The 13,678-nt window shown below is 40.2% G+C and overlaps 1 protein-coding gene across 1 annotated transcript; it reads right to left on the bottom strand.

Annotated features, from left to right (window-relative positions):
- Positions 1–249: 249 nt before the first annotated feature.
- LOC135480230 (medium-chain specific acyl-CoA dehydrogenase, mitochondrial-like) lies at positions 250–11,891 on the bottom strand. The gene is made up of 11 exons (XM_064760008.1): positions 11,799–11,891; positions 10,873–10,942; positions 9,446–9,546; positions 8,844–8,924; positions 8,309–8,548; positions 6,812–6,883; positions 6,140–6,208; positions 5,325–5,420; positions 3,610–3,786; positions 1,493–1,564; positions 250–421 (listed from the first exon to the last, which is right to left on the bottom strand). The coding sequence occupies exons 2-11, from the start codon at positions 10,934–10,936 to the stop codon at positions 344–346; spliced, it is 1,050 nt and encodes a 349-aa protein (XP_064616078.1). The 5' UTR covers positions 10,937–10,942; positions 11,799–11,891; the 3' UTR covers positions 250–343.
- Between the last annotated feature and the right edge of the window lie 1,787 nt (positions 11,892–13,678).

The following is a 13,678-nucleotide window of genomic DNA, read 5'->3' as shown; positions in this document are numbered from 1 at the left end:
AACTAAATACTGCCACTGAGTTTTGTACATAGCATTTATTGATGACAACAGACAGATTGACCAAGAAGAAAATACGCCAAAAAACCCTCAAATATCATACCAGGAACTATGCAGAACTGTATAACACATGATCATGGACGTTTAAATTGTTCAGATTCACACTGATCCGCTCACACTGATATCTAGGTATAAATATACTTTGTAACCTGGTAAATTGCCACACTGCCTACATTCATACCCATCGCTTCAAGGGGAACACAAATCCGAGTGAGTTATCTCCCCTTGGTAATCTTCCGCCCTTTGAGCAATTCATTATCTCCCTTGAATGCTCTTGCACACCCAGTTACATGGACTGTTTCGCCTTTGCCAGTAATTCTCTTGCGATGATGAGACGCTGGATTTGAGCTGTCCCTTCATAAATCTGAAAGTGTAGAGCATATTTATTTATTGATCTGATTATTGTTTAACAATATGTTCATGAACTTTTCACTAAAGGGAGCTACTTCAGTGTCAAGCCTTGTATGTCTTAAAAGCAGAATAAAATGATAGAGGTCTAGATAATCTGAATTGCTTTCATAAATTTCATAAAAAAAAAAAAAAAAAAAAAAAACAATCTCCATTGTATTAAAACCGCTGTTGTTAGTTTCCGGGTACAGTACAGAAACAAAAGTTTTCTGTCGTTCCAATTCCGCCTGGTGTGACAGCACTTGGCGTCGCTCATCGCTGACAGATGGCGACAAATAATGCGGTACTTTCAAAAGTGCACGTCATTCCAACATAACTGCCTTACTCGACGTCTCATCTTCCTCATTCATCATCACACTAGGAATATTATCACGTCACCTCACGAAAATTTTATGGAACTGCCGAAGATCTGGTTTTGAGGACTCTTCACTAACTGGGGCTAAATAGTGTTATTCATGGTACATAATTTTGAACTGTGCTATTAACTCTGTTCCACAGGGTATCCATTATATCATTTTCCTATTTCCGCCTGGTTTCTCTTAGGGCTGAAGTGCGTGCTTGGGGTCTAACGTCGTGCTCAACAAGTTTTCAGTCATATGATGACAAAGGAATCCTTGGGGTGTAGGTAATGTACCTCATTGTTGCAGGACGGGATTTCCACTGCTCTTTTATCTAGAGCTGCATCACTGAGACGCCCGAGCCATTATATTGATACGGGTTAACCAGTTGTTGCACTATCCCCTTCATACTGAACGCAAAGCGAGGAAATAGGGCTGAAGTAGGACTCTGGCAACACTGGCAGACAGTTTTATGGGTGGAGTAAATCAGACTGCTCAGGGAAAACTACTGATCTCTAACTTAGCCGGCAACAAGCCGCTCCTCCCGAGCCATTATACTGGTACGGGTCAACTAGTCTTTGCACTATCACCTTCATACTGAATGCAAAGCGAGAAAACAGGGCTGAAGTAGGACTCTGGCAACACTCTATAAGCATTACAATAACTGAAAAAGGCAAAAGCAAACTTACCTGATAAATTTTTGCATCCCTCATCAGTTTTTCCACAGGGTATTCGCTGTTAAAACCATTTCCTCCAAAAACCTGTGGAACAAAAGACATTTTTCTTATTAATCATGCAATCTAACACACATACTTGACAGTTTTGATTACGACAAGGTTTCAGGTTGTAAAACAATAGTAGGAAATGACTCACTTCTAAGCTCATGTTAAACTGAAAAAAAAGTGCTGGGTTCCCTCCAACAGCAAATGTCTTCAAGACGTATATCAAAAATTCTTGCACAGCAACACATTGATTCTTTACTGCAGAACAATGTACCAAACACAATTTGAGTTCTTTCCTGTTCTGAATGTGGCTTTTTAAGCACTTGCAATTTATGGCTTAAGCCTTAAGTTGCATAATAAATACTAAATGAGCCTTTTTTAAAATGCAGTCCCATAGATGTTTCAGGTAGAGAGGCCCCTCTCCCATCAAGTTTTGTATATAAATGTGAGTAAAATAAGCACAATTTACTTAAAAATAGTGCTTAGTTCATAGATAAAACAAAGCAAAAGAAGTTGAATGTGTTCTAAGTGTGGGCAAATGTATAACAAGCATGAGCAAATGTATTACGAGCATGGGCAAATGTATACAAAGCATGGGCAAAGGTATTTAAAGCATGTGCAAATGTATTCCAAGCATGGGCAAATGTATTCCAAGCATGGGCAAATGTATTCCAAGCATGGGCAAATGTATAACAAGCATGGGCAAATGTATAACAAGCATGGGCAAATGTATTACAAGCATGGGCAAATGTATAACAAGCATGGGCAAATGTATAACAAGCAAGGGCAAATGTATTACAAGCATGGGCAAATGTATACAAAACGTGGGCAAATGTATTTCAAGCATGGGCAAATGTATTCCAAGCAAGGGCAAATGTATCACAAGCATGGGCAAATGTATAACAAGCATGGGCAAATATACATGTACAGTGTACATGCCACATATGGCATAAAATTCACCCAAAATTTAGAGGCAAATAAAGGAAATATTACATTTGGTGGTGAAGCTCAGAGAACTGTTAGCATCCGGCAAAAAGTCAAATACAGGACATCTAAATATATCTTTTCATTTTATCCAATAACTGTTTAATGCCACTCACGAATTTTCACTTACAGTAAATCTTCAACATTTTCAACCAATAAAGGCAATTTTTTCAGTGGAGTTACAACAATGTTGCTTGAAATGATTTGTTTGTAACATTTAAGATAAAACTGAAACATTATTTCTTTCACACCCCAAAGGTTTCTCAGAATATTTTAAAGCATTGGTTACAGAGGCTGTTGTAACAGTTGAAGAATTAAAGTATAGAATGGTTGTTAGTTTTATGCGTGGAAGAAACCTGAGTACCTGGGATAATCCACCGAGCTTTGGCAATTTACTGACGAACTTTCCCAACATAGAGATATTCACACCTCATTGGTGGAACAACCAGCCACTTATTATGACCAAGGCCCACCAGCAGAGGAAGTGGATTTATTTTGTTTTATTTGACTGGTGTTTTACACCGTACTCAAGAATATTTCACTTATACGACGGTGGCCAGCATTATGGGGGGAGGAAACCGCGCAGGGGCCGGGGGAAACCCACGACCATCCGCAGGTTGCTGGCAGACCTTCCCGAGGAAGTAGAGGGCCATGTCGTAGGAAACACGTAAAATGCCATGTTCTCTTGTATTTCTTTTTTCCACACGATTTGTTGATGCAAAATGATACACACTCAAAACAGCTAGGGGCCTCCGTGGCTCAGTTGGTTAGCGCGCTAGCGCAGCGTAATGACCCAGGAGTCTCTCACCAATGCGGTCGCTGTGAGTTCAAGTCCAGCTCATGCTGGCTTTCTCTCCGGCCATATGTGGGAAGGTCTGTCAGCTACCTGCGGATGGTCGTGGGTTTCCCCCGGGCTCAGCCCGGTTTCCACCCACCATAATGCTGGCCGCCGTCGTATAAGTGAAATATTCTTGAGTACGGCGTAAAACACCAATCAAAAAAAAAAAAAAAAATCAAAACAGCTATCTGGTTTATTTAACCAGAAAAGGATAAAGAAAAAAAAACAACAAGTATACGGTCATGACAAACCATAATATTACCTGTACAGCATCCGTTGCACATTTGTTAGCCACATCTCCAGCGAAAGCTTTAGCGATGGAAGCGTAGTATGTGTTTCTTCTGCCCTGGTCGATCTCCCAGGCTGACCTCTGGGTGGCCAGACGGGCGATCTCTACCCCCATGGCCATGTCTGCTAAGATGAACGACACTGCTTGATGCTGTGAGGATGGAAACAAGAAAAGTGGAGTGGATACATGTACATGTGGCTGCCATGGTGGAGTGCACTATCAAATCATTAGATGAAACAGGTTATTTTAATACTGAACTGCACTCAGTTCACCAACACACCTGATTCAATACATAAGTTTTGTTCCAAACCTTTTTTTCTGAATTCTTGTTTCAAAGTTTTGCTTCAAAAATTTTTTCCAAGTTTTTATTCCAAAGTTTTAGTGCTCATTGTACTGCACATCTATATTATTCTAATATTACAACATAACAAGCACAGTGAAAAATGTGTAAGTCAAATTTTTTTTTTATCATGTTTCTGCTTAAAACAAAAAACCCTGAATGCCATACCCAAATCGATTTTTGATCTACAACACTTATATCACAGATTTACTCATCTAATTATTTGATTGTTGTCTAATGTTGTAACGAAAGAATTTTTCAATAATACATATAACAGCAGTCAGATTTATGGGTAGAGAAAATCAGAGTGCTTGGAATAAACCACACACCTGAGGCAAATTACGGACAAACTTTTCCACATATGGACGTACTGACACCATATTGGTCTTCAACGAATATTAAGATGGTAGTCTGAGTAGGAATCCAGGACAAAAACCCGGCGGACAAAAGCTCCGCAGACATAAACCCGGCGGACAAAAACCCTGGCGGACAAAAACCATGCGATCGTGAAATAGCCAACAAAACATATCCAACCACCTAAAAACCATGATGTTAAATATTTGTTGACTGGAATTACCTATAGTGTGACTTTATTTGCCAAATAGAAACTTGCCATCGAAATGTATCACTGTCAGGCACTCGGGTTCAGCAGCTTTCTTCTCATAAACGCTGTACCCAAACATTTTCAAAACAATTTGAGAAAACTAACTTTCTCTGATGTCAAGCTGATACCATTATCAAATACATTTCGTCAAGCAAATATAAACTGATTCTCTGATGCATCTACCATGGCTGCCCGTGAATATGGCGTATCAATATATTTCTCAACCAACAGTCCGTGCACTCGGACTATTAAGGCACAAACAGCCACGTGAGCATCGCTGACCATTTATTGTCACCATGGCCACACAAGCAGCCACAGCAAGGGTGTAATGTTGTATACCATTCAAAAATTGCCATGTTGTTCTATTTGTCTACTGCATCAGTCAGTAAACTGCTAAAGCTGTCACACAAGCGTTGTTGACGGTCTTATTATCACCCAGATCGGGTAACGGTGGAAAGGAATCTACAAAAATCCCGGTTGAAGGTTTGGGCTGAACCCATGGATCAGGTGTCCAAGTGGTTAAATCTGTACAATCTGTATGCTTCCTGATGTGTTAGTCTGCTAAAGGTGCCACACCAGTGTTGTCGACCGTTTTACTATCACCCAGATCGAACAAAACCATACCAGTCAGGGAATCTATAAACTCCCTGTTGCAGGCTTGGGTCCAACTCATACATCGGGTGTCCAAGCGGTTAAAACACAAAACCTATAGCCACTTGCCCATGGCCCGCTGTCTTTACTCACTTCACAGATGAACTTGCCCATGGTCTTCCTCTCCATCGAATACTTGGTCGCCTCATCCAATGCCCGCTGTGCCAGACCCACGGCTCCTGCGGCCACCTTATAGAGGACCATGTCATCACAATAACTTACTGCATCATTCAAGTTACACGCGGCCGCATGTGAGAAGGTCTGCTAGCAACCTGCAGATGGTCGTGGGTTTCCCCGGGCTATGCCCGGTTTCCACCAACCATAATGCTGGCCGCCTTTGTATAAGTGAATTATTCTTGAGCACAGCGTAAAACACCAATCAAATAAATAAGTCAAATAAATCAAGTTACATGACACAGTTGTCTCCCTGTAGCACTCACAGGCAAGTTATCTTGCCCGTGACATTTTAGTAAATGGTGTTGGCTGTAGGTTATGGCATCATTACTTATGTGAAGAGTTACGAAACAATTATTTACTAAGATTGTTGAAATGGCCCTGATGGTACAGAAAATTTCACAATCCACTTACCAGTCATATTATACATTTGTATCGAAACTGGACTGAAATGGATTTACTCTCTTAAGATGAGCAGCAGGCGAAAGTCAATTTAAAATGAGATGTCAAACCTTGTGCAACTCATGATTCAACTTTGAACTCGAAAAACACATTATGCATGCTAGAAACTATGCTGACTTAAAGAACAAATTATAGCATACAGTTGTTATTTAGTAATCTCCTACTGTAGAGAAGTTCTTATCATTTTGGCGAACAAAAAAGTACTCCATTTTAGTACTATATGAAAGACAGAGCGACCTAGGTAAACAACTGTTTCCATACGAAGCACTCACCGGAGGTCGGGTTTTGTCAAAGGCACCCATGGCAATTTTGAAACCAATTCCTTCTTCACCCAGGACATTCTATGAAATAGATCAGCCACATTATGCACCTGCTAATTGTTATCACGTTTCTGGTTCCTTGTTTAATTTCTTCTGCTACAGCTTTTCTCCAGCTTGTCAAGAGGAAGATTTGACTTCACTATTCGATAGTTATTTGAGCTTATGAAAACTGAATTTGACATCAAAATTAAAATAGTAATTAAATGAATTGAAATGGATATTAATTCAAGAAAGAGAGTTGAGCACATCACCTGATGCATATACACTAACATCAGAAAAACAAGCAGTCAAATTGAAGCATTTAACCTTGAATTTTTTTTTATATTTCCTAGCTTCCCTACCAACACAGGAGTGATATATTCTGCACTTCTGTTGAATAAGTACGTTTCACATTTGAACTCGTCACTAAAGTTAAAAGTTCTACTTAGTCTGTATCACGTGACCTGTTAAAAATATTAGGTAACTATTTTGGATCACATTTACTGTAACATAGGCATCTGAAGAAAGTTCCACAAAAAGTAATTTAGAGTTGACCTTGAGGAGCTGAACACTTGAGAAAATTCTTAAAGGAAGAGGCGCCATTTAAGCCTCTCGAACACGGTAAAACACCCCAAAACTGCCCACCTCTGCTGGAACAACAACATCTTCAAAAGTTATCCCCCTTGTGTCTGATGCTCTCTGGCCCATGTTCATTTCCTGAAAACACATAAAACAGAACAGAGAAACAAACATTGACTACACACGTCAATCATATACATGTACATTTTGTTAAACTGCAACACCATTATCCAGCAAACCTTTGTTCTGTACAGCAGTTTGGTCAAAAGCAAAGCCTGGCAAAACTAATGAGGAATCAAGCTGGCTTGCTACATTCAGTGCCTGCCTTTATTTTCTGCCACCAAAGTAATATTGCCTGTTTATAGGTGTAACATCAACAAAGAAGACAAAACTATCATTTTTAAGTCTGTGGGATGACATAACATACACATTTTCCACCTAAGTCACCTCACGCAGGGAAATACCTGCGTCTTGAAAGAAATGGAAGGTTCTGAGTGAGTCAGTTTTTGGGGTTTAACGTTGTACTTAACAATTTTTCAGTCATATGACGACGAAGGGTCCTTAGAGTGTACGTACCCAAGATGGATTTCCACCGCTCTTTTATCTAGTGCTGCTTCAATGAGACAACTTACGCTCCGCCCCGCCCGAGCCATTATACTGATACCGGTCAACTAGTCATTGCAATATCCCAACTTTCTCTTTAAATGTCTTAGGTGTGACCCGACTTGAAGGTTCTGATAATAAGCTATAAAGGTGACATTGTGATCATGCATTATGAAATTTTATAAAATGCAAAGGTGTGAATGAACTTCATTTGAATGAATGAATTCTTGGGGTTTAATATCGTACTTAACAATTTATGACGACAAAGAGTCATTTGGTGTGTGTACATACGTTGTGTCTTCACATATGTTGTGTTTTCTTGTGGCAGGGCGAGTCTATGCCACCAAAGTGCTGCCGTCACTGAAGTATCATGCCAAAGACACCAGACACGCTGCCAAAGTGCTGCCCCCCACTGAAGTATCATGCCAATGACACCAGACATGACACCTCGCAAACCCACATTTTGCTGACACTGGGTCAACCAGTCCTGTTTCCTTGTTCTAACCTCTCAGTCCTAAGCGCCAAGCGACAAGTGCCATTTTTAAAGTCTTTGATATGACCCGACCTGGGTTTGATCCTGGGTCTCCAGACTTTGAGAAACTTTATATGAAAACTTATAAACGTTAACGGTAAAAATCATATTTTTTTCAATTGACAGTTACAATTCAGCTTTATTAGTCTGGAAGCCCACAGGTGTTTTCCCAAATTAAACTGGCCCTAGATATGGTAGTTGTCATCACCTGTTTCTAATTAATGATATCTGGATATCAGTATCACTCGTATCAGGAGCACGGGCCCAAATTAAACTGGCCCTAGATATGGTAGTTGTCATCACCTGTTTTTAATTAATGATATCTGGATATCAGTCTCACTCATATCAGGAGCATGGGCCAGAATCGAGAACTGTGAAATTCATGCAGGAATGAACAGGAGAACAAACACCATTTGCTGTCTCCTTACCTTACGTCCTGGGTTAACACCAGGGGTGTTAGCATCCACGATGAACCCAGTGAAGGCTTTACCCGCGGGTGTTTTAGGGTCAGTGCTTGTTCTTGCTAAGACAAAATACCAGTTAGCCACACCTCCATTTGTTATCCACATTTTCTGACCGTTTATGATGTATTCATTCCCCTTTTTGACGGCTTTTGTTTTAATTCCAGCCACATCTGATCCAGCACCTGGTTCTGTCACACCATAAGCCTGGAAACATCAAAGATAAACAGAAAAGGTTTTTGACCCGAAACTGTAAACACATGGCCACAATTGTATTGCGTGTTTTTATTATTTTGTAAGCGCGTATAACCCTATGCAATTTAAACATATGTTTGGTCAGATATAAACCAAATTGGATGTGGCCCTTAATGTTGTTTCATAACTATGGCTATACTATTATCTTTGCTTTAAACCAAAGATGATGGATTTTTGATGGATTTGATGGTGATTGGTCATTTTTTTTTCTTTCATATTTCCATCCTGATCCCCACAATCTACTTACACACAACAGCGGCTCTTCCATCATCCTCCCCAGATATTTCTTCTGCTGTTCCTTATTTCCAGCAATGATAACTGGCATTTGCTGTTACGGGAGTAAAAAAAAAAAAAAAAAAAAAATGATGCAAAAATTCTTTTGAATTTTGAAGTAGAATTACAATATGTCAAGTTTCATATGAGGAAAGTCATTGAAGTTAATCACTATCATTCAATAGTTGAAAGCATTTCACACTTTAAATGTAAGGTTTTAAGATTTCCTGGCTTTTCAGTAAAATGTTGATTTATAGACCACCAAATTTTTCCATGGAGCTGCTTCACGTTTTTTGTTTTTTCATTCGCTCCTACTACCGTTCCTACTGTTCAGTGTATATAAATGAATCCATCCATAATCTATATTATTTCATAATACACAATATGTTACTGCTATAAACAGAACATTTATTTATTTGATTCATGTTTTTCGCCGTACTCTAGAATATCTCGTGGGGAAACCCACGACCATCCGCAAGTTGCTGACAGATGGACTTGACCTCCAAGATCATTGCACCGCGCTGGCATCTAACCACTTTGGTTACAGAAGACCCTCATACACAGAACAGAGCTTACCCCTAAAGAGTTGGCCTCAATGGCAGTCTGGACCCCCGTACACCCATATGCTAGTTCTTCTGTCACCAGGCAAGCGTCGAAAATCCCCAGACCTAAACCACCTGTCAATATACAAAAAAAGTAGACACGTTCGTTTCCAAAAATTTGAACGTTTTCAGGATGTCTGAAGATACATGTGGCTATGCAACCTATACTGATGAAGTTTTATGCAGCCTTTCACTGACACGTAAAAAATGATTCAATGAACTCGAAAAAGGACAATTTTAACCAAAATTAAACCTTGCATGCTTTCCATAGCTAAGGCCTGAAGTTTCTAGTGAAAATGATTGGAAACAGGTTCGTGATCAAAATATATATTTATGCCACTTCCTTACATGCTACCCCACAATATTTCAGTTGAATGGTTTAGATTATGATAATTGAAACACTCCATGTATGTGGCCACAATTTAACATCCTAAATCTAAAGGCACATTTTTACACATTTAGAGGTTATTCTTTGAATTGTCTGAGTTGATCTTGTCAGTAACTCACTAAGTTTGGGCAGTGAACTGAATATTTTTGTTTTTATTTATTTGATTGGTGTTTTACACTGTACTCAAGAATATTTTATTTATATGACAGTGATGTTCTTTATGGTGGGAGGAAACCGGGTAGAGCACGAGGGAAACCCACAACCATCCGCAGGTTGCTGCCAACCTTCCCACGCATGGCCGGAAAGAAGCCTGCATGAGCTGGACACAGCGATCGCATTGGTGAGAAGCTCCTGGGTCACTGCGCGGTGCTGGGGTGCTAGCCCCTTCAGCCACGGACTGGCCACTTTTTGTTTTTTAGATTCACTGCAGTGGAGAAGGCTAAGACTTCAGACGGCTACTTTGGATGCTTTGTATTTTGGTTACACCCTTTACAATCACTGAAGCAGTCAGGTTCATGGTGAAGGAAACCTGTCAGGACCTGGAGGAAATTAGGAAATCTCACGAAGTAACACACCAGTTGACTGAAGGCATAGTCAAACCAAAGAAAGCTGGATTCAAGCACATTACCACATTGGTCAACTAGCTGCCCCATGTGCTAATCAGCAGCAGTCAGGGGCACTGAGAGGGGCTGATTGATACAAAATCTATTGGACTGGCGGTTCACATCCAACTCTATAATATTTCACTTATAACATGGCTGCCATCCATGTAAATCCTGGACCATCTGCAGGTTGCTGCAAGAGCTTCCACGTACAACCGGAGGGGAAGCCAGCATGAGCAGGACTTCACAGCTCCTGGGTCACTGTGGTATAGCACCACGCTAACCAGAACGCCAGAGAGTGACTTTCGGTCAAATGACACAGCGTCACTTAAAGTTGTTTACATAGCTGAATTAGCCATTGTAGCTGTCCGGTTTGACTGTGGTTGTAAACAGAAAGTTAGGTAGCCTTACCGCAGTCCTGTGGAATGTGAGTGTTGATGAGGCCCAAGTTCCATGCCTTCTTGATCACTTCCATGGGGTACTGGGGGCACGGAGAAGACAAAAGTAGATGAAGTAGGTAATTATACAATAAAGGCAAAATTTAAAATGTCTGATGTATAAATGATTAAATTATAACTACTCTTCAAATAGATATGCACTTGAAACTCTGCAATAACTGAAATCTTTCTTGCATCTTTTCTTGAATGTTTATCACTTTTATGAGGAGAGGTTGAAAAGTCTTCGGCTGGAGGAACGGAAAGAAGATTCATCAGACATGGTGATGTTTCTTGTTCAATTAATCAGAGTGTAATGATTCAAATAACATACTGATAAGGAGATCCTCAATGATTGATTTGATTTATTTGATTGGTGTTTTTACGCCGTACTTAAGAATATTTCACATATACGACGGCAGCCAGCATTATGGTGGGAGGAAACTGGGCAGAGCCCGGAGGAAACTGGGCAGAGCCCGGAGGAAACCCACGATCATCCGCAGGTTGCAATAACCAACTGAGGCACAGATGTGATGCTCAATGAGTAACATAACCAGCAAATTGGAGGACTCATGCACCTCAGGCCGAGAACTTTTCAGCCTTCTCTCAAAAATACAATCTTCACCTTTATATACAGTGCCAGTATCAACACTTGAGTAAATCATAAACTTGAGTATATCAATCAGTTTCTCCATTATTATTGTCCATTATTTCTCCATTATTTTGTATATAATTCTGTCCACGTTGACACACCCTAAGTATAATGTCAGTCAGTCTCCTTACACCCTAAACTTTACAGAAATTTTGTTCATTTAACAAAAAAAAACATTTAAAAATTTCGGTGCGAAGAAGATCATCATATTGTGGACGTTTTAGGTAAAGTAGTTTGAGCTGGCGAGTTACCTCCCCTGTTTTATCATGGTGGGGCGCCACTGGTATGATTTCCTCCCGAGCAAACTTCCTTGCCAGCTCCTGGTACTCCTTTTGTTCTTCAGTCAGCTCTGTTAAAACGAGAATGATTGAGTGACTGATTGTTTGGGATGTAGAATAACTACATGACGCAGAAATGTACCCATCATTGAAAAGTTGCCTGAAGAGGCCGCAGGTTCAAATCCAGCTTTTGCTGCTTTGACTACAAGAAAACCTTACTGGTCAAGAGCTTCAATGTCACAGCAAGCCAGCACTCTTATGCCCTAAATCATTGAGGGCCAGTCTTTTTCTTTACATTTGACTGCTGTTAATTTTGTGACACGCACACTCAATAAAGCCTAACCTATTCTTCAAAATTTAATAATATTTATTTCTAATATTACCAAATGAGAATCCTTTTCCTGAACCTGGCTTGCTAGCTGTCGATGGACTCGCTGCTGTTGACAAACATCTTAGGCTGGATCGTGCGAGGCTTCCAAGGAAACTAGCCTGTAAATGAAACACAACAATTTTTTAAAGAATTCACATGATGAATGTGCTCCGGACGTTACTGGACATCAACACCATCATACCGGATTTGTATGTATGTCTGTATATACGTATGTATGTGCGTAGCTTGGGTTTTCATGTCTTACTTTTTGACGACGAAGAGTCATTATGTGTGTGTGTGTGAGCTTACCTGTATACTGTGTCTCCTTGTGAAAGGGTGAGGTCATGCCGCCATAATCCCAGCAACTTATGTTCAACTTACTTCAGCCTTACTCTGATACCAGGCCAAGGAGTCCTGTTTTCTTGCTCTAAGTATGAAATTGTACCAACCTGCTTATTTGCAGATTCATGTTACTACGAAAAATGGCTGCTCTATGAACAAAAAGTGAGATGGTTGGGGGGGGGGGGGTGATTGTTGCTTTGACGTGGTTGGAGTTGAGGAGACTGGCTCTTTAGCCAAATGCAGGCTTGTAACAAGGCAAGAAACATACAACGGAATGATGTTATCTGTATTAATGATTAGTATTTCCATGCATTTCTCCTTTGTCCATTTGCTTATATCAAATCACTCTGTGAGATGTTTAAAAGACTTTATATTGTATTCCTGTACCGGTAAAACAAAAGCTCACGTTGACCCAGGCATTAGAAAACCAATCATGGAAATGACTGCTGCGATGATCAGATCATCTGTACAGGAACACCAACTGCGCACAGAGAAATAACAATGTGTAACGAAAGTATGCGCTTCCCCAACAGTAATACACAAATCCATCTGTGCATCACTGAAGTCTGAAACACAATTGGGGTAAGACAGACAATACACTTTAAGTTGTTACCTTAGCAAGAGCGCCGTGGAGAGAAACCATGATGTTTACCGACAGACTTGCAGAACGACTGTGGTCCAAAGTCCAACGCTCGTGCCGCTGACTAGGACTCGTACTTTTGGCCTATTTAAAAGCAAGGTACGAGTCAACTGGCCAACACCCTTATACAAGTCATATATATAATATATTGATATTTTAATACCAGACGTTATATAAACAATTTATTACACAATTCAAATTGGAACGAAGCTATCAGTCACCAGCTTTATGAAGTACAAGTAACAACCCCGACAGGCCGTTACTCTTTACGAAATAAAACTTGCGTAACAGAGGGCATGGTCGATTTATTTATATATTTATTTGATTGCTGTTTTGACTGCAGGCCAAAAATATGGGGGCCAGGTCAACAGGTGGGAGCATTGAGATATGTATATAACGGGGAAGAGACCGTACAGAGTTCGGGTGAAGGTATGGTCGACATATGGCCTAGGTTATATTTACTATAGGTAACTCTGATCTGTAGATCAGAGCATATTATAT

The sequence above is a fragment of the Liolophura sinensis genome, chromosome 13, assembly GCF_032854445.1.
Source record: "Liolophura sinensis isolate JHLJ2023 chromosome 13, CUHK_Ljap_v2, whole genome shotgun sequence".
Taxonomy (NCBI): Eukaryota; Metazoa; Mollusca; class Polyplacophora; order Chitonida; family Chitonidae; genus Liolophura; species Liolophura sinensis.
Note: the sequence above shows the minus strand (reverse complement) of the source record. Positions and strands in the feature narration are given on the sequence as shown.

Excerpts from the sequence above, each read along its gene's own strand:
- LOC135480230 (XM_064760008.1), bottom strand. The coding sequence starts at position 10,936 with ATGGAAGTGATCAAGAAGGCATGGAACTTGGGCCTCATCAACACTCAC. Across the intron at positions 9,547-10,872 it reads TCACATTCCACAGGACTGCG|GTGGTTTAGGTCTGGGGATT; the intron begins GTAAGGCTACCT and ends GTATATTGACAG. Across the intron at positions 1,565-3,609 it reads GTGCAACGGATGCTGTACAG|GTTTTTGGAGGAAATGGTTT; the intron begins GTAATATTATGG and ends TTTGTTCCACAG.